The sequence below is a fragment of the Aegilops tauschii genome, chromosome 5 (assembly GCF_002575655.3).
Source record: "Aegilops tauschii subsp. strangulata cultivar AL8/78 chromosome 5, Aet v6.0, whole genome shotgun sequence".
NCBI lineage: Eukaryota > Viridiplantae > Streptophyta > Magnoliopsida > Poales > Poaceae > Aegilops > Aegilops tauschii.
The window spans coordinates 388071932-388099724 of record NC_053039.3 but is presented as its reverse complement, the minus strand read 5'-3'; the positions used below and the strand labels follow the sequence as shown (position 1 = coordinate 388099724).

The 27793-nt window shown below is 49.9% G+C and overlaps 1 protein-coding gene across 1 annotated transcript; it reads left to right on the top strand.

Annotated features, from left to right (window-relative positions):
- Nucleotides 1-17169: 17169 nt before the first annotated feature.
- On the top strand, nucleotides 17170-27400 carry LOC109751573 (peptidyl-prolyl cis-trans isomerase FKBP16-4, chloroplastic). Its single transcript, XM_020310452.4, has 9 exons — nucleotides 17170-17498; nucleotides 17601-17662; nucleotides 17770-17825; nucleotides 18172-18229; nucleotides 25460-25534; nucleotides 25825-25914; nucleotides 26362-26439; nucleotides 26939-26979; nucleotides 27059-27400. Exons 1-9 carry the CDS (start codon nucleotides 17318-17320, stop codon nucleotides 27084-27086), a joined length of 669 nt encoding a protein of 222 aa, XP_020166041.1. The 5' UTR covers nucleotides 17170-17317; the 3' UTR covers nucleotides 27087-27400.
- Nucleotides 27401-27793: the final 393 nt, after the last annotated feature.

Below are 27793 nucleotides of genomic sequence, written 5' to 3'. Positions count from 1 at the left end.
AGTCCGAAGCGAAGGAGGCAGAACTCGCGAAAACGCTCCCATGGGGGCATGTCGCCCTCGTCCTGCTCGAGGGCGTAGTGTTGGGGAACGTAGCAATAATTCAAAAAATTTCTACGCATCACCAAGATCCATCTATGGAGTATCTAGCAACGAGGGGAAAGGAGTGCATCTACATACCCTTGTAGATCGCGAGCGGAAGCGTTCCAATGAACGGGTTGATGGAGTCGTACTCGCCGTGATCCAAATCACCGATGACCGAGTGCCGAACGGACGGCACCTCCGCGTTCAACACACGTACGGAGCAGCGACGTCTCCTCCTTCTTGATCCAGCAAGGGGGGAGGAGAGGTTGATGGAGATCCAGCAGCACGACGGCGTGGTGGTGGAAGTAGCGGGGTCTCGGCAGGGCTTCGCCAAGCTTCTGCGAGAGGGAGAGGTGTTGCAAGGGGGAGGGAGGCGCCAGGGGCTGTCATACTGTTGCCCTCCCTCCCCCCCACTATATATAGGCCCCCTGGGAGGGGGGGCGCCGGCCTGGATCCCATCTGCGAGGGGGCGGCGGCGGCCAGGGGGAAACTTACCCCCCAAGGCAAGTGGGGCGCCCCCCCACCCTAGGGTTTCCAACCCTAGGCGCAGGGGGGAGGCCCATGGGGGGCGCCCCAGCCCACTAAGGGCTGGTTCCCTTCCCACTTCAGCCCATGGGGCCCTCCGGGATAGGTGGCCCCACCCGGTGGACCCCCGGGACCCTTCCGGTGGTCCCGGTACACTACCGGTGACCCCACGAAACTTTCCCGGTGGCCGAAACGTGACTTCCGATATATAATTCTTCACCTCCGGACCATTCCGGAACTCCTCGTGACGTCCGGGATCTCATCCGGGACTCCGAACAACTTTCGGGTTTCCGCATACTAATATCTCTACAACCCTAGCGTCACCGAACCTTAAGTGTGTAGACCCTACGGGTTCGGGAGACATGCAGACATGACCGAGACGCCTCTCCGGTCAATAACCAACAGCGGGATCTGGATACCCATGTTGGCTCCCACATGTTCCACGATGATCTCATCGGATGAACCACGATGTCGAGGATTCAATCAATCCCGTATACAATTCCCTTTGTCAATCGGTACGTTACTTGCCCGAGATTCGATCGTCGGTATCCCAATACCTTGTTCAATCTCGTTACCAGCAAGTCACTTTACTAGTACCGTAATGCATGATCCCGTGGCTAACTCCTTAGTCACATTGAGCTCATTATGATGATGCATTACCGAGTGGGCCCAGAGATACCTCTCCGTCATACGGAGTGACAAATCCCAGTCTCGATCCGTGCCAACCCAACAGACACTTTCGGAGATACCCGTAATGCACCTTTATAGTCACCCAGTTACGTTGTGACGTTTGGTACACCCAAAGCACTCCTACGGTATCCGGGAGTTGCACGATCTCATGGTCTAAGGAAATGATACTTGACATTGGAAAAGCTCTAGCAAACGAACTACACGATCTTTTATGCTATGCTTAGGATTGGGTCTTGTCCATCACATCATTCTCCTAATGATGTGACCCCGTTATCAACGACATCCAATGTCCATGGTCAGGAAACCGTAACCATCTATTGATCAACGAGCTAGTCAACTAGAGGCTTACTAGGGACATGGTGTTGTCTATGTATCCACACATGTATCTGAGTTTCCTATCAATACAATTCTAGCATGGATAATAAAGATTATCATGAACAAGGAAATATAATAATAACCAATTTATTATTGCCTCTAGGGCATATTTCCAACAGTCTCCCACTAGCACTAGAGTCAATAATCTAGTTCACATCACCATGTGATTAACACTCACAGGTCACATCACCATGTGACCAACATCCAAAGAGTTCACTAGAGTCAACAATCTAGTTCACATCATTATGTGATTAACACTCAATGAGTTCTGGTTTGATCATGTTATGCTTGTGAGAGAGGTTATTAGTCAACGGGTCTGAACCTTTCAGATCCGTGTGTGCTTTACGAATATCTATGTCATCTTGTGGATGCTACCACGCGCTACTTGGAGCCATTTCAAATAACTGCTCTACTATACGAACCCGGTTTACTACTCAGAGTCATCCGGATTAGTGTCAAAGTTTGCATCGACGTAACCCTTTACGACGAACTCCTTTTCACCTCCATAATCGAGAAAATTCCTTAGTCCACTAGATACTAAGGACAAGTTCGACCGCTGTCATGTGATCCGTTCCCGGATCACTATTGTACCCCTTGACCAACTCATGGCAAGGCACACTTCATGTGCGGTACACAGCATAGCATACTGTAGAGCCTACGTCTAAAGCATAGGGGACGACCTTCGTCCTTTCTCTCTCTTCTGCTGTGGCCAGGTCTTGAGTCTTACTCAATACTCACACCTTGCAACACAGTCAAGAACTTCTTCTTTGCTGATCTATTTTGAACTCCTTCAAAATCCTGTCACGGTATGTATTCATTTGAAAGTACTATTAAGCGTTTTTGATCTATCCTTATAGATCTTGATGCTCAATGTTCAAGTAGCTTAATCCAGGTTTTCCATTGAAAAACACTTTTCAAATAACCCTGGATGCTTTCCAAAAATTCTACATCATTTCTGATCAACAATATGTTAACAACATATACTCATCAAAAATTCTATAGTGCTCCCACTCACTTCTTTGGAAATACAAGTTTCTCTTAAACTTTGTATAAACCCAAAATCTTTGATCATCTCATCAAAGTGTACATTCCAACTCCGAGATGCTTACTCCAGTCCTTAGAAGGATTGCTGGAGCTTTGCATACTTGTTAGCATATTTCAGGATTGACAAAACCTTCTGGTTGTATCACATACAACCTTTCCTCAAGAAAATCGTCGAGGAAACAATGTTTTGACATCCTATCTGCAAGATTTCATAAATAATGCAGTAACTGCTAATATAATTCCAACAGACTCTTAGCATCGCTACGAGTGAGAAAGCCTCGTCGTAGTCAACTCCTTGAACTTGTCGGAAAACATCTTAACGACAAGTCGAGCTTTCTTAATGGTGGCATTTACCATCATTGTCCGTCTTCCTTTTAAAATCCATCTGCACCCAACAGCCTTACGACCATCAAGTAGTTCTTCAAAGTCTACACTTTGTTTTTATACATGGATCCTCTCTCGGATTTTATGGCCTCGAGCCATTCATCGGAATCCGGGCCCACCATCGCTTCTCCACAGCTCATAGGTTCATCGTTGTCCAACAACATGACTTCCAAGACAGGATTACGTACCACTCTGAAGTAGTACGCATCCTTGTCGTCCTATGAGGTTTGGTAGTGACTTGATCTGAAGTTTCATGATCACTATCATAAGCTTCCACTTCAATTGGTGTAGGTGCCACAGGAACAACTTCCTGTGCCCTGCTACACATTAGTTGAAGTGACGGTTCAATGACCTCATCAAGTCTCCACCATCCTCCCACTCAATTCTTTCGAGAGAAACTTTTCCTCGAGAAAGGACCCGTTTCTAGAAACAATCACTTTTGCTTCCAGATCTGAAATAGGAGGTATACCCAACTGTTTTGGGTATTCTACGAAGATGCATTTATCCGCTTTGGGTTCGAGCTTATCAGCCTGAAACTTTTTCACATAAGCGTCGCAGCCCCAAACTTTTAAGAAACGACAACTTAGGTTTCTCTAAACGGTGTCGTCTCAACGGAATTGCGTGGTTCCCCTTTTAAAGTGAATGCGGTTGTCTCTAATGCCTAACCCATAAACGATAGTGGTAATTTGATAAGAGACATCATGGTATGCACCATATCCAATAGGGTGCAGTTATGATGTTCGGACACACCATCACACTGTGGTGTTCCAGGCGGTATTAATTGTGAAACACTTTCCACAATGTCTTAATTGTGTGCCAAACTCGTAACTCAGATACTCATCTCTATGATCATATCACAGACATTTTATTCTCTTGTCACAACGATCTTCAACTTCACTCTGAAATTACTTGAACCTTTCAATAATTCAGACTTGTGTTTCATCAAGTAAATACACTCAGCATCTACTCAAACCATCTGTGAAGTAAGAACATAACGATATCCACTGCATGCCTCAGCACTCATTGGACTGCATACATCAAAATGCATTACTTCCAATAAGTTGCTTTCTTGTTCCATCTTACTGAAAACGAGGCCTTTCAGTCATCTTGCCCATGTGGTATGATTTGCATGTCTCAAGTGATTCAAAATCAAGTGAGTACAAACGATCCATTTGCATGGAGTTTCTTCATGCATATATACCAATAGACATGGTTCGCATGTCTCAATCTTTTCAAAAACGAGTGAGTCCAAAGATCCATCTACATGGAGCTTCTTCATGCGTTCTATACCAATATGACTCAAATGGCAGTGCCACAAGTATGTGGAACTATCATTACTATTTTATATCTTTTGGCACGAACATGTGTATCACTACGATCGAGATTCATTTTAGGTGCAAGACCATTGAAGGTATTATTCAAATAAACAGAGTAACCATTATTCTCCTTAAATGAATAACCGTATTGTGATAAACATAATCCAATCATGCTCAACGCAAACACCAAATCTCGATGGTAGAGGGAGCATGCGATGCTTGATCACATCAACCTTGGAAACACTTCCAACACACATCGTCATCTCACCTTTAGCTAGTCTCCATTTATTCCGCAGCTTTTAGTTCGAGTTACTAACACTTAGCAACCGAACCAGTATCTAATACCCTGGTGCTGCTCGGAGTACTAGTAAAGTACACATTCATATAATGTATATCCAATATACTTCTGTCGACCTTGCTTGCCTTCTCATCTACCAAGTATCTAGGGTAGTTCTGCTTCAGTGACCGTTCCCCTCATTACAGGAGCACTTAGTCTCGGGTTTGGGTTTAACTTTGGGATTCTTCGCTAGAGCAGCAAATGATTTGCTGTTTCATGAAGTATCCCTTCTTGCCCTTGCCCTTCTAGAAACTAGTGGTTTTACTAACCATCAACAATTGATGCTCCTTCTTGATTTCTACTTTCGCGGTGTCAAACATCGCGAGTTGCTCAAGGATCATCATATCTATCCCTGATATGTTATAGTTCATCACGAAGCTCTAATAGCTTGGTGGCAGTGACTATGGAGAACCATCACTATCTCATCTGGAAGATTAACTCCCACTCGATTCAAGTGATCGTAGTACTCAGACAATCTGAGCACATGCTCAACGATTGAGCTTTTCTCCCTAAGTTTGCAGGCTTAAGAAACTTGTCAGAGGTCTCATACCTCTTGACGTGGGCACTAGTCTGAAATCCCAATTTCAGTCTTCGGAACATCTCATATGTTCTGCGACGTTTCAAAACCGTCTTTGGTGCCACAATTCTAAACCGTTAGCATTACGCACTGAACTATCACGTAGTCATCAAAACGTGTATGTCAGATATTCCGCAACATCTACAGACGACGCTGAGGTTCAGCACACCGAGCGGTGCATTAAGGACATAAGCCTTCTGTGCAGCAATGAGGACAATCCTCAGTTTACGGACCCAGTCCGCATAATTGCTACTATCAACTTTCAACTAAATTTTCTCTAGGAACATATCTTAAACAGTAGAACTAAAGCGTAATCTATGACATAATTTGCAAAGATCTTTTGACTATGTTCATGATAATTAAGTTCATCTGATTATTTAATGAACTCCCACTTAGATAGACATCCCTCTAGTCATCTAAGTGATACATGATCCGAATCGACTAGGCCGTGTCCGATCATCACGTGAGACGGACTAGTCATCATCGGTGAACATCTCCATGTTGATCGTATCTACTATACGACTCATGTTCGACCTTTCGGTCTCTTGTGTTCCGAGGCCATGTCTGTACATGCTAGGCTCGTCAAGTCAACCTAAGTGTTTTGCTTGTGTTCCGAGGCCATGTCTGTACATGCTAGGCTCGTCAACACCCGTTGTATGCGAACGTTAGAATCTATCACACCCGATCATCACGTGGTGCTTCGAAACAACGAACCTTCGCAACGGTGCACAGTTAGGGGGAACACATCTCTTGAAATTTTAGTGAGGGATCATCTTATTTATGCTACCGTCGTTCTAAGCAAATAAGATGTAAACATGACAAACATCACATGCAAATCATAAAGTGACATGATATGGCCAATATCATCTTGCGCCTTGATCTCCATCTTCGAGGCGCGGCATGATCACCTTCGTCACCGGCATGACACCATGATCTCCATCATCATGATCTCCATCATCATGTCTTCATGAAGTTGTCTCGCCAACTATTACTTCTACTACTATGGCTAACGGTTAGCAATAAAGTAAAGTAATTACATGGCGTTTTTCATTGACACGCAGGTCATACAATAAATTAAGACAACTCCTATGGCTCCTGCCGGTTGTCATACTCATTGACATGCAAGTCGTGATTCCTATTACAAGAACATGATCAATCTCATACATCACATATATAATTCATCACATCCTTTTGGCCATATCACATCACATAGCATACCCCGCAAAAGCCACAACGGTGATATGCCAATTGCTATTTACCCTTCATAAGGACCCTCTTCATCGAATCCGATCCGACTAAAGTGGGAGAGACAGACACCCGCTAGCCACCTTATGCATCAAGTGCATGTCAATCGGTGGAACCTGTCTCACGTAAGAGTACGTGTAAGGTCGGTCCGGGCCGCTTCATCCCACAATGCCGCCGAATCAAGATAAGACTAGTAACGGTAAGCAAATTGAACAAATCATCGCCCACAACTAATTTGTGTTCAACTCGTGCATAGAATCTACGCATAAACCTGGCTCATGATGCCACTGTTGGGGAACGTAGCAATAATTCAAAAAAATTCTACGCATCACCAAGATCCATCTATGGAGTATACTAGCAACGAGGGAAAAGGAGTGCATCTACATACCCTTGTAGATCGCGAGCGGAAGCGTTCCAATGAACGGGTTGATGGAGTCGTACTCGCCGTGATCCAAATCACCGATGACCGAGTGCCGAACGGACGGCACCTCCGCGTTCAACACACGTACGGAGCAGCGACGTCTCCTCCTTCTTGATCCAGCAAGGGGGGAGGAGAGGTTGATGGAGATCCAGCAGCACGACGGCGTGGTGGTGGAAGTAGCGGGGTCTCGGCAGGGCTTCGCCAAGCTTCTGCGAGAGGGAGAGGTGTTGCAGGGGGGGAGGGAGGCGCCAGGGGCTGTCATACTGCTGCCCTCCCTCCCCCCCACTATATATAGGCCCCCTGGGAGGGGGGGCGCCGGCCTGGATCCCATCTGCGAGGGGGGCGGCGGCCAGGGGGAAACTTACCCCCCAAGGCAAGTGGGGCGCCCCCCCCACCCTAGGGTTTCCAACCCTAGGCGCAGGGGGGAGGCCCATGGGGGGCGCCCCAGCCCACTAAGGGCTGGTTCCCTTCCCACTTCAGCCCATGGGGCCCTCCGGGATAGGTGGCCCCACCCGGTGGACCCCCGGGACCCTTCCGGTGGTCCCGGTACACTACCGGTGACCCCACGAAACTTTCCCGGTGGCCGAAACGTGACTTCCGATATATAATTCTTCACCTCCGGACCATTCCGGAACTCCTCGTGACGTCCGGGATCTCATCCGGGACTCCGAACAACTTTCGGGTTTCCGCATACTAATATCTCTACAACCCTAGCGTCATCGAACCTTAAGTGTGTAGACCCTACGGGTTCGGGAGACATGCAGACATGACCGAGACGCCTCTCCGGTCAATAACCAACAGCGGGATCTGGATACCCATGTTGGCTCCCACATGTTCCACGATGATCTCATCGGATGAACCACGATGTCGAGGATTCAATCAATCCCGTATACAATTCCCTTTGTCAATCGGTACGTTACTTGCCCGAGATTCGATCGTCGGTATCCCAATACCTTGTTCAATCTCGTTACCGGCAAGTCACTTTACTCGTACCGTAATGCATGATCCCGTGGCTAACTCCTTAGTCACATTGAGCTCATTATGATGATGCATTACCGAGTGGGCCCAGAGATACCTCTCCGTCATACGGAGTGACAAATCCCAGTCTCGATCCGTGCCAACCCAACAGACACTTTCGGAGATACCCGTAATGCACCTTTATAGTCACCCAGTTACGTTGTGACGTTTGGTACACCCAAAGCACTCCTACGGTATCCGGGAGTTGCACGATCTCATGGTCTAAGGAAATGATACTTGACATTGGAAAAGCTCTAGCAAACAAACTACACGATCTTTTATGCTATGCTTAGGATTGGGTCTTGTCCATCATATCATTCTCCTAATGATGTGATCCCGTTATCAACGACATCCAATGTCCATGGTCAGGAAACCGTAACCATCTATTGATCAACGAGCTAGTCAACTAGAGGCTTACTAGGGACATGGTGTTGTCTATGTATCCACACATGTATCTGAGTTTCCTATCAATACAATTCTAGCATGGATAATAAACGATTATCATGAACAAGGAAATATAATAATAACCAATTTATTATTGCCTCTAGGGCATATTTCCAACACGTAGTACCACGTCTGTGCGGCTCCGCGGAGGTGGTAAGAGGCGAGCCAGGTGCGGTCCGACGCGAGTGTCCGTTGCCCGCCGTCGTAGGTGGCGAAGGCGAGCTTGGCGAAGCGCGGCGGTGTCGGAGCATGACCGCCGTGAGTGTATGGCTCGGCGGTACAGAGCAGCGGAGAGGATGGCGTTGGTCCGGTGTGCACAGGTGGTCCGCAGAAAAGCGGTGGCCCGTCGAAGCCAGCATGGAAACCCGCGGAGCCGGAGGGCCCGTCGTACAGCAGGGAGGGCGACGGGTGGTCCGCGGCCATGGTGTAGACTGGCGGCGGTGACATCCCGGCCAACCAGGCCGGAAGCTGGGACGGCGAGGGCGGGAACCGCACTTGCTGAATTGGTACGCCCGCCGGCGCGGTTGTAGCCAGCCAGGTGCTGGGCGGTGGAGGCGCCGGCAGCGTCAGCTACTGCTGCCTGGAAACGACGGAGGCGGCGGGCGCAGCGATGGCCGCGGCCGGCCATGGTGGCCAGATCGGGGCGGTGGCGGGGGCTGGCTGTAGCTCCAGCGAGGGCTGCAGCGGCCCGACTAGCGTCGCGGTGGCCCCGGGGTGCGACGGCTGCCAGGGCTACCAGGGCGGTGGCGGCGAGGACCCGGGTGGCGTGGGTGACACGGCGAGGGCCGGCGCCAGCCACTGTGGCCATTGGGGCGCGGCGGCGGGCGGCGGCTGAAGCGGCCAGTGGTGGTGTCGAGGCCCGGTCGGCGCCGCGGGTGCCGAATACCACGGCAGGGCGGCTGGCCCGGTCGCGATGGCCGGCGGCGGCCCGTAGGAGCCGGCTAGGTATAGCCGTATCCCCTGGACGGCGGTGATGAGATCGTTGAGGGCGCCGGTCATCTCCGCCGGGGAGTAGACCAGCGGCGCGGTGGAGGGTGGTGGCGGCGGACCCATGGAGGGGGGCGGCGACTGGCCGGTAGAGGCGCCGGCGTTGGAGCCCAGCGGCGCGGTGGGGAGGGCCAGCGGCGCCGTGGAGGGGATTGGTGGCGGCGCGGTGGTGGTGGGCAGCGGCGGGATTGGTGGTGGTGCAGACATGGTCGAAACTGAGCTACCTGATACCAAGGTGTTAGGAGATAGGGTTCTGCCGGTTCTAGGGCGGAGATTGTAGGGGAGAGATGGAGGAAGACGAGGACGAAGGCGCGGCGGCCGGCGGCTGGGCGCCGTCCTTGCGTGGTGGAGAAGAGGCGGCGGCGGCGTAAGAGGCGGCTAGGGTTTACGTCTCCCGGCTCCCTAAAGGAAGCCGAGCAAATAATGATTGCTTCTTGTTTGATTAGATTGATACATCTCCTCTCCTTATATAGAGAGGTTTACTTGACTCCTAAGCAAACGACCCTAATAACGATAAGATAATTGGGCTAAGCCCCTAATAACGATAAGATAATTTGGGCCACATTCCAGTGGGCTAAGCCCCTAATATGCCGGTCATAACAATCATACATTGCAAAGTATATTTGATGGTATCCAGACTTCAGAAGGGGATGCATTTGAAGAGTTGAGATGGATAATCTATTGATATTTGGAGGGAGCAATGGATTGCCTCTAGTCCAAATAGAAAAATTCTGACATTGAGGGGAGGTATTCTGGTTAGCAAGGTGTCAGACTTAATTGATCCTGTTTCAGGGCAATGGGAGGAGAACCTGATCTACTCAATATTTTCATCTGTTGATGCTTCCAGAATTTTGAGGATTCCTCGGTCCAAATGGCTTTGATGATTTTGTGGCAAGACATTATAACCGGTCTGGAACGTTCTCCGTAAAATCTGTGTATCACGTTGAGTGGAGACACCAATTTGGTAATATGTCACATAATATGTCTTTGTCCTCCAGTGGTACTAATCCTATTTGGCATAATATATGGAAGTTTGCAGTCCCTGGAGAAGTAAAAAAAAAAAATGAAAGGCGATGCACAGTGCTATCCTCAGTGAAGTCAACTCTTATTAACCGGCATATTGGTAATGATGGACAATTTCCTATTTGCCATCTGTCCCTGAAGATTTGATGCACCTTTTCTTTGAGTGTTACCCAGATAGGGAACTATGACAAAAATCTTGATCTGTCACTGTTAAAGCTTCGTTTGTGGAAGATCGGATCAGCAGTGTCGAAAGAGATAATTATTCGTCGGAGGGGCATTTTCTTGGCATGCCACTTGTGGGTTTATCTGAAATTATATTAATTTCGGTCTGGTACCTCTGGTGGATCAGAAGATCGGTTACTCACGGAGAGAACACCCTGCCAATAGGTAACTCGAAATTATCTATTTTAGCTATGTGTAACAATTTTGCTAAGACTGTACCGAGAGTTGCCCCCAGGAAAAATGTGAAATGGAGCAAACCATCAATGAGCCTTCTTTTCTTTTGCGGGTGGACTCAATGAGCCTTCTTAACCTCGCAAAAAAAAAAAAAAAAACCAGTGAGCCTTCTTAACCTCGCAAAAAAAAATCAATGAGCCTTCTTAAACTGAACGTCAATGCTTTGCTCCATCCCGACGTAAGGTCTGGCTCAAGTGGCGCAGTAATCTGTGATGTACTGTATATGGTATTTTTGTTGCTGCCTCGGGATCATTTTGTTTCCTATGCAGCTGAAGCATCGATGATGGAAGCTCTAGCTAAGAAGAAAGGAATAAGTTTGATGACATCGATCGCCCGCAAAAAAGAAGTGATGAGATCGATGGGAAATAATCATATTATTGCCGAATTAGGTTGTATTGAAGTTGTTGAAGCTTGTGATGACACGACTACTTAATGGACAGAAGGGGCTACTATATTTGCGGATTGAGTTTTTTTTTTTTTGGATTGTCTTGGTTGTGTTGATCTAGCTACAGAGATAGGAAACATCCAGTTCAAACACTACATGCGGGAAGCCAATGGCACTGTCCACAAACTAGTTTTTTTTTTTTTTTTTTTTTTTTTGCGGTTGGAAAGGAGTTTTATTAATCAAACAGGAACAAGTTCAGCCTTACAGAGTTCAGGAACAACATCCGGCCCCGACCCGAGCCACGCCACTGTGCGGCCTTCAGTTCTACCAAAAACTGCTAAAAAATGGCTAACACTATTTTGTTCCCTACGTACATGATCTAACTTAAACCTCCTTCCTTCATTCAGAAGCCTTTGAATCTGATCAACCAACATAGAATAACAAAACCTGTCTTTCTCTGAAGCCTTGATCATGTTTAGCGCGATGAGACAGTCCATCTCCACATCTATCGGTTGTTGCGTCCATTGCAGCGCGAGGTTAATTCCCTCCATGCAAGCTAGCAATTCGGCCTCCAGGGGTTCTGCACATGCCCGCAATTCTCGACAAGAGGAGAAGATGATCTCGCTGATGCTGTTGCGGAGGATCATACCAGCCCCGGCCGTCCCTGTGTTGGTGCAGAAGGATCCATCCACATTCAGCTTAGTACATCCTTCAGCCGGTGGAGTCCATCTAGGTGCAGGCACACTAGTAGGTCCTGTCAGCGCATGCGCTATTGGTGTCCGAGACCTCACCACGTCCACCACTTGTTTGCCTTTCACCGGATCAGTGGTCGGGTTGTTTTGGATGCCCACAAGTGAGTCAACATAGCTTAGGAGGAATCTCTTCGAGGCTTCGACCGGGGGCGCTGGCTTGTTGTGCTTCACTTCGTTACGAACGTGCCAGCAACGCCACAACATCATCATGAGCTCCATCCTCTCCGTGTCAGGGAGGTCACGGAGAGTTGGGGCGAGCCACTCCGTGCACGTCCAATGGAAGTTCACTACATTAGGAATTCACCAGTGCTCCACCGTCGCTTGCCATAATGCCACCGCCCTTGGGCATATGCAAAAAGCATGAAACGTGTCCTTCGGTTCCATTGCACAGAGCGGACACTGGTCAGAGACCTCCAAACCGCGCCTTTTTTATTAACCCAGGTGGGCAAGCAATCTGTAATCAAACGCCAAATAAAGATGCGAACCTTGGGAGGAGCAGGGCACCTCCAAATAAAAGCCCAGACGGCTCGTCGCCCGTCTGGTGCCCTGCTCGCCGTGACTGAGGAAGATCGAAGATGATCCTCCAAAGCAAGTCGATAAGCACTCCGCACCGAGAATCTGCCATGCCGCTCCGGAGCCCACGCAAGAAGGTCCTCTCCCATGCGTGGTGATTTCCGTATCTTGGCTATCTCCTCTGCATCCACCGGGAAAAATTGTCGCATAGAACGTCCATCCTCCATGCTTCGTGATTATCCAGCAGCCCAGACACTCTGCGTAGACGACACCGTCCTTGTGAACTGATCGGTCTACCTCCCCTGGACACGGAATCCAATGATCTCTCCATATTCTGATCGAGTTGCCATTCCCCACACGCCAAATCAGACCAGATTTTAAGAGTTGCAGCCCATGTTCCACCGCCTGCCAGGTCGCCGATGCTCCCCTTGAGAATATAGTATCCTCCAAGTTCCCATTCGGGTAGTATCTCGCCTTCAGTACACGAGCACACAAGCTCTCCGGAATTATCAGTAGCCGCCACACTTGACGAGCTAGCAGTGCCTGATTAAATAAGCGCAACTCCCGGAAACCAAGACCCCCCGTGTCTTTGGTTTTATCAAATGTTTCCATGCACGCCAATGCATTTTCCTCTTCCCTTTTTCCACGCCCCAGAAAAAATTCCGAATCATTCTCATAAGATCCTCGCAAGTGGAGGCAGGGAGTTTGAACACGCTCATTACATATGTTGGAATTGCTTGAGCAATCAATTTTATGAGTGTTTCCCTTCCACTTTGAGCCATCTGTGAGCCGTCCCACTCAATCATCCTTTTCATGTATTTTTGCTGCAGATTTTGGAACATGTCCTTCGACATGCGGCCACTTGGAGTAGGTAGTCCCAAGTACTTCTCCTCAAATCCTTGCTGCTGTACCTCTAGTACTCGAACCACAGCATCACGATCATCTGCGCGACACTGTTCACCAAACAGAATAGAGCACTTCTGTGGATTGATTAATTGTCCCGTGGCTCGTGCACATTTTGCTAGTGCGTCCTTGATGCTCAATGCCTCCTGTTCTGTGGCCCGGAAAAATAGTAGGGTGTCGTCTGCAAACAAAAGATGTGATATTCCCGGTGCCTGAGGACATACTCGCACCGGCGTCGCCCTTTGCTCAATAACACCCTGTTTCAGAATAGCAGCTAGACCGTCAGCCACAAAAAGGAATAAGAACGGGGAAAGAGGATCTCCCTGCCGAAGCCCGCGCGACGGTGCAAATGAATCTAAGAGGGCTCCATTCAGATAACACAGTAACGGACCGAAGTGACACATGTCATGATCCACCTCACCCATCGGTCCGCAAAGCCCATCTTTTGCATCACTTGCTCCAGGAATCTCCAATCAACTCGGTCATACGCCTTGGAAAGGTCTAGCTTGGAAGCACAAAAACTCTTGTCCGGGTCTTTCTCTTGTTTGATATAATGCGTGCACTCGAAGGCGATGAAAGCATTGTCCGTGATGAGCCTTCCTGGGACGAACACACTTTGCTCCTCTGAAATAATATCCCCTAGGATAGGCTGTAACCGGTTGACCAAACACTTCGCAATGATCTTGTACACCACATTGCAAAGGCTTATGGGACGAAACTCGGTTAACTTCTGTGGATTGTCCACCTTGGGGATCAACACAATAGTAGTATTGTTCACGCCCTCTGGCATAATACCAGAAGAGAAGAAATTTCAGACCGCCTCAATAATATCTTCCTTCACAGTAGCCCAATGGCGTTGGAAGAACCTGGCAGGGGACCCGTCCGGCCCCGGAGCCTTCAAGGGCCCAATCTGAAACAATGTGTCGCTTATCTCCTTGTCAGTGAAGGACTCGCAGAGTTTCTCATTCATCGCATCCGTGATCACATGGTTAAATAAACTCACCACTGTGTCCGGCACCAAACTAGTATCAGCCTCAAAAAGATTTTGAAAGTACGCCCTGGCCATACCTGACATAGCTGAATGTACTGTTTGGAGAACCCCATTATCATCTAGAAGGCCTTTGATCTTATTTTTACGAGCTCTCCAAACAGCTTTCCGGTGAAAACAATTTGTGTTTCGATCGCCATATTTCAACCATTCAAGTCTGGACCGCTGCATCCACATCATTTCTTCCTTGTACAGTAATTCATCCATCTGGTCTGATGCTTTGTGCAGCTCACTTCGATCGGCATTCATGTTGCGCAACTCTTCTAATCTTGTTCTGGACTTCTCTATTTCTTTGGTAATATTACCTAGTGTCTTGTTACTCCATTGGTGCAAGGCCACCATGGTTGCTTTGAGGGCATTGCTGACTGCCCCCAGATCGCCCTTGGCGCCTGCCTTTGACCACGCCTCCTGAACCACTTCGGCAAGCGCTGGCTCACGCTCCCACATCACCTCATAACGACGGGATCTGCCCACCTGAACCTGAGTTTCTAGAGTACAGCGGACAAGAATTGGGCAGTGATCCGACCTCGGCGACGTGAGGTGCACCACTGCTGCTTCTGGAAATAAATCTCGCCAAGCATTGTCCGCAACCGCCCGATCTAAACGCACCTGCACATTAGCACGGCCACTCCTTTTATTATCATAAGTATAAGGATAACCAACGAAGCCCAAATCAACTAGCTGGCATGTTTCTAGGCAATCTCTGAACGCCAACATCTGGGCTTGTGGTCTTGCTGAAACGGACAAGTGTTCAAACTCCCACAGTGTCTCATTGAAGTCGCCAGTAATCAACCACGGTAAATCTGAAGTATTCCGCAGCCTACATAAACTTTCCCACATCAAGTGTCTGTTCTCCACCCTCGGTTCCCCATACACAAACGTGATGCGCCAAATAGGATCAGCAGGTGACAGACGAACAAACACATCAATCCATCTCTCATTAATATCTTGGACATCAACGTACATCGAATCGTCCCAGTACAACGCTAAACCTCCACTTTTTCCTTGACTACTGATACCATCAAAACCACGGAGCCCTAACCGATTCCGAAGTCTGATCATTTTATTTTTTGTTGCCTAGTCTCACATAAGAACACCATCCTTGGGGAATTGACTCTACAAAGAGCCTGCAAATCTCGAACTGTGCGAGGGTTCCCCGCCCCTCGACAGTTCCACACAAGACAATTCGTTGCTCCTGACAGGGCACCACAATTGGCCCCGTCAGTTTACCGGCGGCCCCTGGGCCGGTAGCCTCCAATCCATCCATGCCATTCATAATTTCTCCATCCTCATTCGGCACACGTGTGCCCTTCTCCACTTTCAGTATCTTCTTCTGCATTAGTCTTGTTGCTTCCCTTGTATGCAACTGCTTGCCTTGCGTGCTCGTGGTCATTGTGTCCTGCACCGGAAACGTCGCAACTAGTTTTTTTGGATTGGGCGGTCGCCAGCACGTGCATGACCGGATACGCCTCCCCACGGTCCAGTAATTCCTCGGTTGCCGGCTTCGGGCGGGAAGCTCCCTCAGCGGATGCCCCTTGATCGCCCCCACCGGCCATCGAGATCACCACAGGAGCCATCGAGATCACCACAGGTGTAACCGGCTTCACCGCCATTGAGTTTCCTGTCCATAGCTCGTCCTTGGGGGCGTGCGGCCGGCCGCGGTCCGGCGGCTCCTTCAATCTCAGATCAAACTGTGTTGCCATATGAACCCTAGGGTCCATACTGTATGACCACGAAGCTCCAGCTTCCACGGTGGTTCCTGAATTCGTGACACCAGTAGACTTTGAGTCCAGATACAACACACCATCATCCTTCCCAGATTGGTTTGACGTAGACTTGGCAGAAACCTTCTCACGAGATCCGCTTCCGCGTTTCTCCGAGACACAGACGGACGGAGCCGCAACAGGGCCACACTGCGATCCAAGGTCACAGGTGGGAACGAGGCCAGCCAGCCCGGCGGCCGGACGGGCGAGCGATAGGGGCGGCGGCGGAGCTATCGCTCCGGAGTCGCCTAAACCTAGCGAAGCGGTACGCAACATTGTCTACAAAACTAGTAAAATTGTTACGAGAACCATTTATCTTTTAATCGGGTATATGACCCTTCCTCTTACATTATTCAATCTATCACTCATTAAGTGTTTTGCGATGATTAATACAGTATTTTTTTTGAAAGATTGATGATTAATACAGTAAGTGGTGTCGTCGGTGCAATTATCCACGATCACACTGAAAAATTTATTGCCGCTACAAACAAAAAATTGAGTTTTTGTTATGATGCTTTCACAGCTGAAACAATAGCGAATAGATTCGGACTAAGTGGCCTCGGGTAATGAAGGGGTTGCCAATGATCTTAATGAAGGTGTCTCGAATTCAGTAGCAAGTGCCATTATAGACGGTTGTTTCTTCATGAAGTTAGATTTTAACCATTTCTTGTTTGAGCAATGTAAAAGAGAGATTGTAATCAACCTGTTCATGAACTAGCTAAATTAGCTAAGTACTCTATTTTTGGTGTCTGGATGGATTCGCCATCAGATGAGCTGATCTCCTTCCTTGTAAGTGATACGATGGTTGTGAAGAATAAAGGAAGAGATGAGTTATCAACAAAAGCGGCGTCCATTGAAAAAAAAAAAACTCGACTGGATAGGAGCCGAATCCGGATGAAAATCGAAGATCCCCCCAGCTTGTTTGGAAGAGGCCGCGAACGTGAAGTCCACACGATCCAGCCCCAAATAATATCCAAAGCAAATCAAACAAGCACCCGCCTTGCATCGTCGTCGCCACCACCATTCCACCAATGGAGCTCTCATCCCTCCTGCCCTCCCTGTCCCCGCGCCGCGCCCTCCGGCTCTCCTTCTCCACCGCGTCCAAGACGCCCCGGCGGCCGCGGCCGGCCGCCTTCGCCTGCCGCGCGGACGCCTCCCCGGAAGGACCAATCACCCGGCGATGGTTCGCCTCGCTAGCCGCCGCCACCGCAGGTTCCTGACGCCTCTCCGTTGCCCGTCGGTCATTTCCTGATACAGTTTTACCATCGCCTGTCTGTCGTCAGTACGTGCGTTCTTGATGATTTTATGGCGCAGCCGTGGGGATCAGCGTCGCCGGAGGAGGGGGAGCTGGCGCCGTGTCGACCAGCAGGAGAGTTGTAAGAATCCGTGTGCCCGACCATGTCCTGCTTCAGTTGTTCAGGCTTTGGCATCGGGTGAGACTGGGCTGAGAGTTTTTTGCTGTTTGCTTGGTTGATTTGGGCAGTTTAGGAGCAGCAAGATTCCGGAGAGCGACTTCATCACTCTGCCTAATGGCATCAAGTATGCATACTCTTTACTGACTTACCCCGAGCTACTCTACTGCTAGTCCTAGGTGCCACTCTAGCTCTTGTGCTGTATATGTGTATCATACTGTAAATTGGACCAGCAATTAATAAGCTCTACAGGCTGTAGAATGGTCAGTGCATCAGGCCAGTCACATGGTGTTTTGGTGGACGTGTAGGACCTATTCTAGAGTACAAAATAGGATTGAATCTGTTCATCATATATGAGAATAGTTGCTGAAGATTAGGGGTGTTTTTTTTTTTGTTGGACTTGTAAGCCGAAGCATCTTTGCTAGTTAATTGTCATCACCTGAATGTGACGTAACTTGCAAAGTGTTGAGCAGGTACTATGACATCAAAGTAGGAGGTGGGGCTAAAGCAGTTAAGGGATCGCGCGTCGCAGTATGTACCACCACCAGTATTTGCATTTTATCAAGCTGAGCATTTCTAAAATCATGATGCGACAGAAGAATTTATCATCATTTGCATTTGCACTGGCAATCATTGATGAGACTGAATAAATGAATCTCTACTGATGAGAAGAACTGATGAGGCTGAGGTATCATGAAACGGGGAATCTGAATTGTGCAAATTTTTTGTTATCATCATTTGCATTTGCACTGGCAATCATTGATGAGGCTGAATAAATGAATCTCTACTGATGAGAAGAACTGATGAGGCTGAGGTATCATGAAATGGGAAATCTGAATTGTGCAAACTTTTTGCTACCTCCTTGAAACCATGTAGTTTAATTAGTTTGACTCTCTGGTTTTATATTATAAATCATCGCATAAAAAGGTGACATCTTATAACTGTAACAACATTCCTTTTCAAGCATGTACACAACACAGCTATCCTTTTGTTTTGTTTTGTTATGTTTTTGCTTGAGGGCCTGTTTGGAATGTAGGCTGGGAAAATCATAGGAATAGGAGAAGTGCAGGAATTAGATGTCATGCCTTGTTGAATCTTATAGGAATCTAAAACACATGAATTATACAACATATATACTACTATATAGTGTATCTGTTTTAAACGTTCAAATCACAAAACCAATAAGCAATATGGTCCATTGATAGAGGCCATTACTGAAAAAGGCTTTCGCCCCGCTTTATAAATAAAGCAAACCGCCAGAGAGCACACATACAAGGACTAGTCCACACACACACACCCAAGTCTCACAACACAGTACAAAGGTTCTGCTGAGGGCACAGCTCAACAAGCCCAAAAAAACCAGAAAAAGCCGGACGAGGAAAGCGACTAGTCTGGTTCCGGCGGGGGCGGCGGCGACAGACGGACAGCCATCGAGCGGAGGTCGGCGATGAAGGCGGAGATGGCATCGCGGTCCTGAGGGCGGCTAAGCGGCCGCCAAAGCTGCAAGAAACCCGAAAGTTTGAAGAGAGCGTCAGTAGCCCGTCGAAGAGGAGTGCGCTGGATCACAAGCTTATTGCGGATCGTCCAGAGGGTCCAAGCGAGGACCCCAATCTCAAGCCACCTAATGTGGCGAGACGACAAGGGGGACATCTGGAGTTCGGCAAATAAGTCTGGAAAGTTGGTGTGGCACCAATTTCCACCGATCGCTTCGCGAAAGCAGCTCCAGATGAACTGAGCGGACATGCAGGAAGAAAATGTGATTCGAGTCTTCGGGGACACCGCACAGCGGGCAGATGCCAGTGCCCGGGCCATTCCGCTTGCGAACCTCAACCCCGGACGGGACCCGACCGCGAATCCATTGCCACATGAAGATACGGATCTTCAAAGGTAGGCGGATGGACCACACCGTCGAGAGGGGGAGGGGGCGGAAGAGGGGGCGATAGCCAGGTACAGAGACTTGGTGGAGAATTGGCCCGAAGGATCAAGGCGCCAGCGCACCAGGTCAGGGCCACCGTCCACCATAGGTTCGTGGAGGGCAACACAGTCTAGCAACTCACGCCAGGCGGCGGATTCCAAGGGCCCAAAAGGCCTTCGGAAAGCAAGGCGCCCTAAGTCAAGAAGGGCCCTCTCGACAGAGATCACGGGATCGACGGAGATGGAGAAGAGGCCGGGAAAGCGCGCCGCAAAGGGGTGTCCCCGGCCCAGCGATCAAACCAGAACAGAGTCGAAGCTCCGGAGCCGACCGAGATGGAGGTCCCGATGCGGAGAACCGGAAGAAGTTGGACAATCGATTGCCAGAACTGGGATCCACCAGACCTCTGGCAGAAGGCGAGGGGCTGTCCGCGCAAGTATTTGTTCCGGATGATGTCGAGCCAGAGGCCACCGTGCCCTTGCGAGATGCGCCAAAGCCAGCGGGAGAGGAGGGCGATATTCATCCGTTTAGAGCACATTATGCCTAGACCGCCTTGCTCCCTGGGCTTGCAAATGTCCGGCCAGCTGACCATATGATACTTCTGCTTATCGTTGTCGCCCGCCCAGTAGAAGCGAGACTGGACCTTGGCGATCTCATGGTGCAGGGTCTCATGGAGACTGTAGAAGCTCATGAGAAACAAGAGGAGACTGGAGAGGGAAGAGTTGATGAGAATAGTCCGGGCCGCCTTAGATAGCCACCTTCCCTGCCAGGGCTCGATGCGCGTTTGGAGCTTGGCCACGGATGGGCGCAAGTCCGCGACGGTGAGCCGGGAGTCACTAATGGGCGTACCCAAGTAGGTCGTGGGAAAGGAGCCCAGGCGGCAATTAAGCCGGTTGGCAATGGCCAAAGACTCCGAGGGGGAGTAGCCCATCACCATAACATCACTCTTGTCGAAGTTGATCTTGAGGCCAGACATTTGTTGGAAACAGAGGAGGAGGAACTTGAGGTTGGAGATGTCCGTCTCCGAGCCTTCGACCATGATGATAGTGTCGTCAGCATACTGGAGGAGGGAGATCCCGGAGCCACCGGCGAGGTTGGGAGTAATCCCACGGATATGGCCAGCAGCTTTCGCCTTATCCAGGATGGAGGCAAGCGCGTCCACGACCATATTGAACAAGAACGGGGAGAAGGGGTCGCCTTGTCGAACCCCACAGAGGGTGGGGAAGAAAGGGCCGATCTCGCCGTTGATGTTCACGGTCGTGCGACCGCAAGAGACCATTTGCATGACTCTAGTGATCCACCGGTCGTCGAAGCCCTTCCGAAGAAGGACTTCCCGAAGGAAGGGCCAGCTAACCGTATCATAGGCCTTATGGAAGTCAATCTTCAGGAAAACCGCCTTGAAGTGTTTGACTCGGACCTCATGGAGGACTTCATGAAGAACTAGGACCCCATCCAGGATATATTGGCCCTTAATGAAGGCAGACTGGTTGGGGTGCGTCACACGGTTCGCCAGCAGGGTCACCCTATTGGCGTACCCTTTGGCCAGGATCCGGAAAATCACGTTAATGACCGTGATCGGGCGAAATTGACGAATGTCGGACGCACCAGGAACCTTGGGAATGAGAATGATCCCATAGTTGAGACGCCCGAGATCGATGGAGCCCACGTAGAACTCGTCGAAGATGGCCATGACCTCCGGTTTAATCACGTTCCAGAAGGTTTGGAAAAATTTAACCGGGAGGCCGTCCGGACCCGGCGCCGAGGATGGGTTCATGCCCTTGATGGCATCCCAGACCTCACGCTCGGAAAAGGGGGCCGTAAGGGCCGCATTCTCCGAATCAGAAACCAACTGGGGCCCAGACCAACAATCGGGGGCTAGGGAGAGGCCGCTTCTAGGGGCGGCAGAGAATAAGGATCTATAGAACCCGTCAACGTGGGACCGGATGTCTCGGGGGTCTTGAAGGAGGGTCGCACCATCCCACAAGAGAGGGATGGTGTTGCGTCTACGGCGGCCGTTGGCGATGGCCTGGAAGTAGGCCGTATTCGCGTCGCCCTTCAAGACCCATTTCTGGGCACCGCGGAGGCACCAATAGGCCTCCTCATCGGTGTAAATAACGGAGAGCTGGTCTTCCAGGTCATAACGGGAGAGCCACTCGTCAGGAGAAAGACCCACCACGTCCCCACGCAAGTCAAGGGCCTGGATCGCGGATAATAGCGCCTTCTTGCGTTCACGGAGGTCACGACCCAGGTTAGCACCCCACCCCTTCATGAACTGTCGTCCGCGCTTCGTGCAAAAGTGCCACGAATCGATGGCCGAAGGGGGACGGGGGTGAGGGTGGGTGCGGGCCTCGATCCAACGAGCACCCATGGCGTCAGCGAACCCGGTTTGGGAGAGCCAGAAGGTCTCAAACCGGAATCGAGGGGTGACCGGCGGACGCTCATCAGCAGAGGACAGGAGAAGCGGGACATGGTCCGAGCCAATCCAAGTGATGGCTCGAAGGGAGGCTAAGGGACAACGGATGTCCCAATCCGGGGAAACTAGGACCCGGTCCAGGACGGACTGGGTCGGGGAGGCTTGCCGATTGGTCCAGGTGAATCTGGCACCAATCCTATCAATCTTGCGGAGACCAAGATCAGCAATGAAGTCATTGAACATTTGCATCCGCGCAAAGCTGACATTGGCATTGCTCTTGTCTTCCGCGACGCGAAGGAGGTTAAAATCGCCTCCAACCACCACCGGAAGGGAGGCCGCAGAGATCTTCCGGTGGAGCTCCTCGAGGAAGGCGGCAGACCGACTATGGTCTGCAGGCCCGTAAACGATGATGACCTCCCACTTGAAGTTAAGAGACCTCTCGAACAATTCCATGCTCACAAAGAATTCCCCCCGATCCATGCTACCCACCTCAAAAGTGGCATCCTTAACGCCTAAAAGGATGCCACCCGAGTGGCTGACGCTCCCACTAGAAGGGAGCCAATGCCACGCGAAGAGGTGGGAGCTCAGACGGTCAAGCTCAGGGAGTGAGAATTCGGAACGCATGGTTTCTTGGATGGCAACAATGTCAATGTGTTCATTGCGCATGTACTCCACTAGTTGACGGCGTCGGCCATCATGGCCAAAACCGCGGATGTTCCAGAATAGTGCATGCATTAAGGCACCATAGGGGGGCTGCTTGACTCCAGGACACGAGAGGCGCTTTGAGCACGGAGGGCCGCGGTGCGGGAGCGGGTGCGGCCACGGATTTCATCCCCCCCAAGCGGGAGGAGGCCCCCCCCCCCCCCCCCCGTCCGCCGCGATGACATCGGGGGAGGGGTCTCGCCGGCCGTGGGTGGGACGGGTGGCGAAAGAAAAGCCGCACGGGCCTCAGCGAGCCTTCCGCCAAGAATCTCGCGAGCTCTAATAGCCTCAATCTGGACTAGGGGGGACCAGCTTCCCCCCTAAATATGATGGCGGAGTCAGAAGCAACCTTCGCGAGGTTGCCTAGAGGAATAGACTCAAGGGCAGAGAAAGAACAAGACGAAGCCGAAGGGGGGACGGCAGGCGTACCTGGCTCCAGGTTCCGAGCAGCAGCACGGATCTCCGCCCGCTCGGGGATGGGCAGAGCCAGACTACCCTCGGGGTGAGCAGCATCCAGCCGAGCACTCCGACGGGACGCAATCACCGGGGAGGAAGCCGACTGGCCGCGGCGAGAGTAGGCCGCGGACCGTGGAGGGGGGGCTGGGCTGCCATGGGGGTGGTCACCCGAGCCTCCCCATCCGTGGTCAGGGCCTCCGCGGGTGAAGCCAGAGGAGCAGACACGGTGCAGCCGAGGAGCAACGGAGCCAGGGACGGGGTCGGGGACGAGCACCACAAAGCCGGAGGGGGGACAGCACTGCACGCGGCTGTGGCCGCCAGAGGGAGCGGCGGTGGGAGTGGCGCCTCGGTCGGAGGGGGCTGTGCGGCCGCAGGGGGCGACGCCGGAGGAGGGGCGTCATCCCCAGACGGCACAGCCACCTCGGGGGGCACCACCGAAGCCGCCAGGAGCAGACTGGAAGCCGGAGCCGACGCCGGGGGTGAGGCCGGCTCCGGGGCCAGCGCGACAGGAGCAGGCGAGGAAGGAGAGCGCGGGGAAGAAGCCGGACAGACGACCAGGCCGACGCTGGAGATGTCACTCGCCTCGGAGGACGTCGCCACCGAGTCCGAGGGGCCGACGAGGAGCTGGCGGGGACCGGCCTGGCGCCCCTTGCCCCCAGCGGCAGGGGGAGGAGGAGAGGGGGACGGGGAGCGGGAGTCCTCCAAGCCCCCCTCCTCCTCCGAGTGGTGGGAGCGGGGACGGTGACGTCCGTGGTAGTCCCCGTCGGTCCCCGGGTTGCCGCCGGGGAGGCCAACGTCGAAGAAGCGGGGGCGGCCGACGTGGTTGGGGGGCTCGGGGGCGATCCTGAGGTCAAAGCCCTGGTCGTTGAAGAACACTCGAACGGTGGTGCGGAGCTTGGAGGAGTCGAGGCACTTGACCTTGACCCGGACCTCCTCCTCCTTGCGCAGAGAGAGCTCATCGACCACCACCACCTTGCCCAAGAGCCGGGACATCTGGCGGATGACGAGCTCGGACCGCGCAATGTCAGGGAGGCCGGCCACAAGGATCCAGGCGGTGTCAAGGACGGCCACGGCCTGAGCATCGAGGATCGGCTCAGAGATGTCGACGACCAGCTGGTTGAGAGCGAGCGTGATCCGGCCACTGCGCGTGGCGTAGCCGTAGCTGACGGAGTCGGGGAAGACGATGGTGAAGATGTGGCCAGCGGAGGGGGTGACCGCCCAGTCCCACTGGCGCCGGTAAAGGTGGTTGAGCTCGGCCTCAATCATCTCCGGGGAGGCCACCCCGTCGACCACAGTGACGACCGCCTGGAGAGTGGGAGAGGGAGGCGGCACGTCGGGGACCTCGAGGTGGAAGAAGCCCAACCCCTCGATACCGTGGCCGTACATCATGAGCTCCGACACCACCGGTCTATCCGGGCACAGGAGGGCGGGGTGGCCCGGATCCTTGCAGAGGTAGCAGCATTGGGGATTGACCCATTGGATGGTCCAAATTGTTGGGATTCGCAGCTACCGTGCATGCTACAGTAGAACAAAGGCGCTGCACTTGTTGCAGGAAAGGTTCATCTGATTTGCTGCTACGTCCATCAGTGCGTGTTGCTGGTCTGGCGCCGCTCCTCTCACAGTGCACACACTGGCAGTGCACACACCAATCGCATCAGCAAGACTGTTCTGGTCTGCTAAAACCATACCCAATGTGCAATAGACTTTGGTCGTGCTTTGCACGTGCCAATGTACTAGTACAACATAGTTGTTTGGACGCTTTGCAGGAAACCATCTCTTGAAAAGAGAGAAAAGAGGAGAGATAAAGAGACATGTTTTACTGGACTTATCAAAGGAATTGAAAACATGAGGTTTGAGCAAATGTTAGGATCCTCCAACAAGTGGAGGAAAGGAAGGGTTCCTATGGGAATTCTTCAAGCAAACCCTTTCAATCGGAAGGGTGACATAGGAAAAAATCCTATAGGATTTCATTCCTATGAAATTCCTACATAACCCCCTTGTTCCAAAAAAGGACTGAGTTGTTTTGGTCCTTTTCGGCATTTTCTTCTAATATGAAGTTCCAGAATTATTATTATTATTGATGATTTTGGACAAGAGTCAATTCCCCCTCCTGAAAATTGCAACATTGGCCTAAAGAAACCTTACAGTACCTAATAGTGTTCCAACCCATACGTGTGCACTTATTCATACGCTAGCTAGATGAATGTTCAGAAATGTTGCAATTTGTTTTCAGCTTCATGTTTTTCAAGTATGATGATCAATGCCTATCTGAGTGTAGGTACATTACGTGGCCAAGTGGAAGGGCATAACATTCATGACAAGTAGGCAGGGCCTCGGTGTCACTGGTGGAACGGTATTGCCTTACATTTTTGGCTTCTTTCTGTGTAGGATAAATTAGCAATACTCTTCAGTAAATTATCAATATAACAGATTCATGAAATTGTACTTTCATATTGTACAAGATTCTATCACCTTTTCGTCGTTCCAAAAGGAGACCGTGTCATCAAATATCAAGCATGCTTCTTAATTTGAACATGTAGAAACTTCTTGATAGTTGTGTGATGCAGTATTTGAAAAGTGACCGTACTTCAAATATAGTTTTTCTGGTTTAACTTTCGTTTACTTGTCTTAAATCATCTGTAGCCGTATGGGTTTGATGTTGGCAATTCTGAAAGAGGCAATGTTCTAAAAGGATTGGATCTCGGGGTTGAGGGAATGAAAGTTGGAGGCCAGGTGAGTAATTTCTATGGTTTCATTTTGGTTTTGCTCTACAACCTTTTATTTTCAAATAAACAATCCTGTGACTTTGTAGAGAGCTAAGGTATGTTGATACCAGTTACAGAACATGATGCTCTGCCACAGATAATTAAGCTTCCATCAGTCAACCCTTACAAATGATAGTATTGATGATTTTTAGAGGTTTTTTCATTTATTGATGATTATGAAATATGCTAAGTTGCCTGCATCATGTCAAAAAGCATATATTCATTTTAGCTTCATATAAGTATAAAGATTACATAACAATTATTTCTCGGTTCCGATGAATTATTTATTTTCAGTGACCACTTTATACATGTGAATATTTTGAAGCATGAACACACATACAAACTCGGCTCCTGTCATGATTTCTTATGTGGAGATCACTTTCATTCTGCAATATGACAATAATGAAAATTTCAGAGGTTGGTTATTGTTCCTCCTGAGCTAGCTTATGGAAAAAAGGGCGTTCAAGAAATTCCTCCTAATGCAACTATTGAGGTAAACAGTCATTTATTTTCATGCCATTTACATCAATAGTTATTCCATTCTTCTTCAGCTTGTTGCCAGTGTAACTTTGTTGGGATGTGGGGTTGGTGATGGATGGGATCTGGGCTGACGGCGGGGATGTAGGGCTGGTGGCGCGGGTCGGCTCCGACGGGAGGCCTCGTGTGCGGGGGATCTTTTTTTCCCATGGGGGAATTTTATTGACGGGGATAGAACTGATAGGTGCCCCCTCCCCCCACCCCCGGTCATAACACGTCCAATGTAACGGTCAAACAAACGGTGTTGACTTTTGTGCCACATTAGTGCTTATACGTGGGCCATCCCTGTTATAATCATGTCAGCTTTAAAAAAACACAAGCATCCATGTTTTGCTAAATTTTGCTCCAATACCGGTAGGTTTTAGTGAAGAAAAAAAGTGGTGATTTTTTTTAAATCCTAACGCCAATTGTGGTGATTTTTTGCTATTTACTCAATGTTTATCTGTTTTTAACAGCTGGATGTCGAACTACTATCGATCAAACAGAGTCCATTTGGGTATGTGCAGTTATTAGATAATATGCACATGATATTTTTCTTTCTCGTCATTACTAACGAAAAACAATCTGTTCCACAGGAGTCCTGTGAAGATCGTTGAAGGATAATTGTGCATCGACTTCTGCAGAAAATGATGTATATTTGAACATGCTGGAGAGTGTTACTCCAAGAAAGGGGGCTAGATTATCAGATTTCAGTGGTGCTATCGCGTAAATAAGTGCACCATAATGTAATATTTGACTTTGGAGCTGTTTTTTTGCTGGTTGGAGAATAAGCAAGTTCCCATAGATTATATATATTCAATTCCTTTTTGCATTTTTTTTCAGGTACAATCCCTCTCTAGCTCTCTGTAACACACACACAGTTCGCTCACTTGTATAGCCTTTGCAGCCTCATCAGCTAGTTCTGACATTGTTTTTTAGTTCCAGTACTTGATTTTAAGGGTTTCAGTTCCTCTGCAGTTGACTTGTTGCTGGTACTATAACTGTCAAAATATGCCGTCTAGTTGCAATCCAATGGCTGTCCTTAATAGCGATGCGAGCGCCAAATAGGAAATTCCGAGTCTTAGTAGCGATCTGTATGCAGGCAATCCGGAATAACACACACGTTAATGTGGATAGTTTTTGCAGACTAAGCATGGGTTCATCTAGACGTTCAACACAAAAAAACTGATAGGTAGTAGTCATAATCGCAAGACAATGAGCCAATGGTAAGAATAACTGACCTACATACGATGATGTAAAAAATGTAAAATGAACAGAACAATAATGCTCATTTGGAAAGAAATAAATTGGATTATGGTGTGAAATGTTGG

What these genes read in the sequence shown, in the direction of transcription:
- LOC109751573 (XM_020310452.4), top strand. Translation starts at nt 17,318, where the DNA reads ATGGAGCTCTCATCCCTCCTGCCCTCCCTGTCCCCGCGCCGCGCCCTC. An exon ending in TTAAGGGATCGCGCGTCGCA is followed by an intron (nt 18,230 to 25,459) that starts GTATGTACCACC and finishes ATCTGAGTGTAG; the next exon opens with GTACATTACGTGGCCAAGTG. An exon ending in CTCCTAATGCAACTATTGAG is followed by an intron (nt 26,440 to 26,938) that starts GTAAACAGTCAT and finishes TGTTTTTAACAG; the next exon opens with CTGGATGTCGAACTACTATC.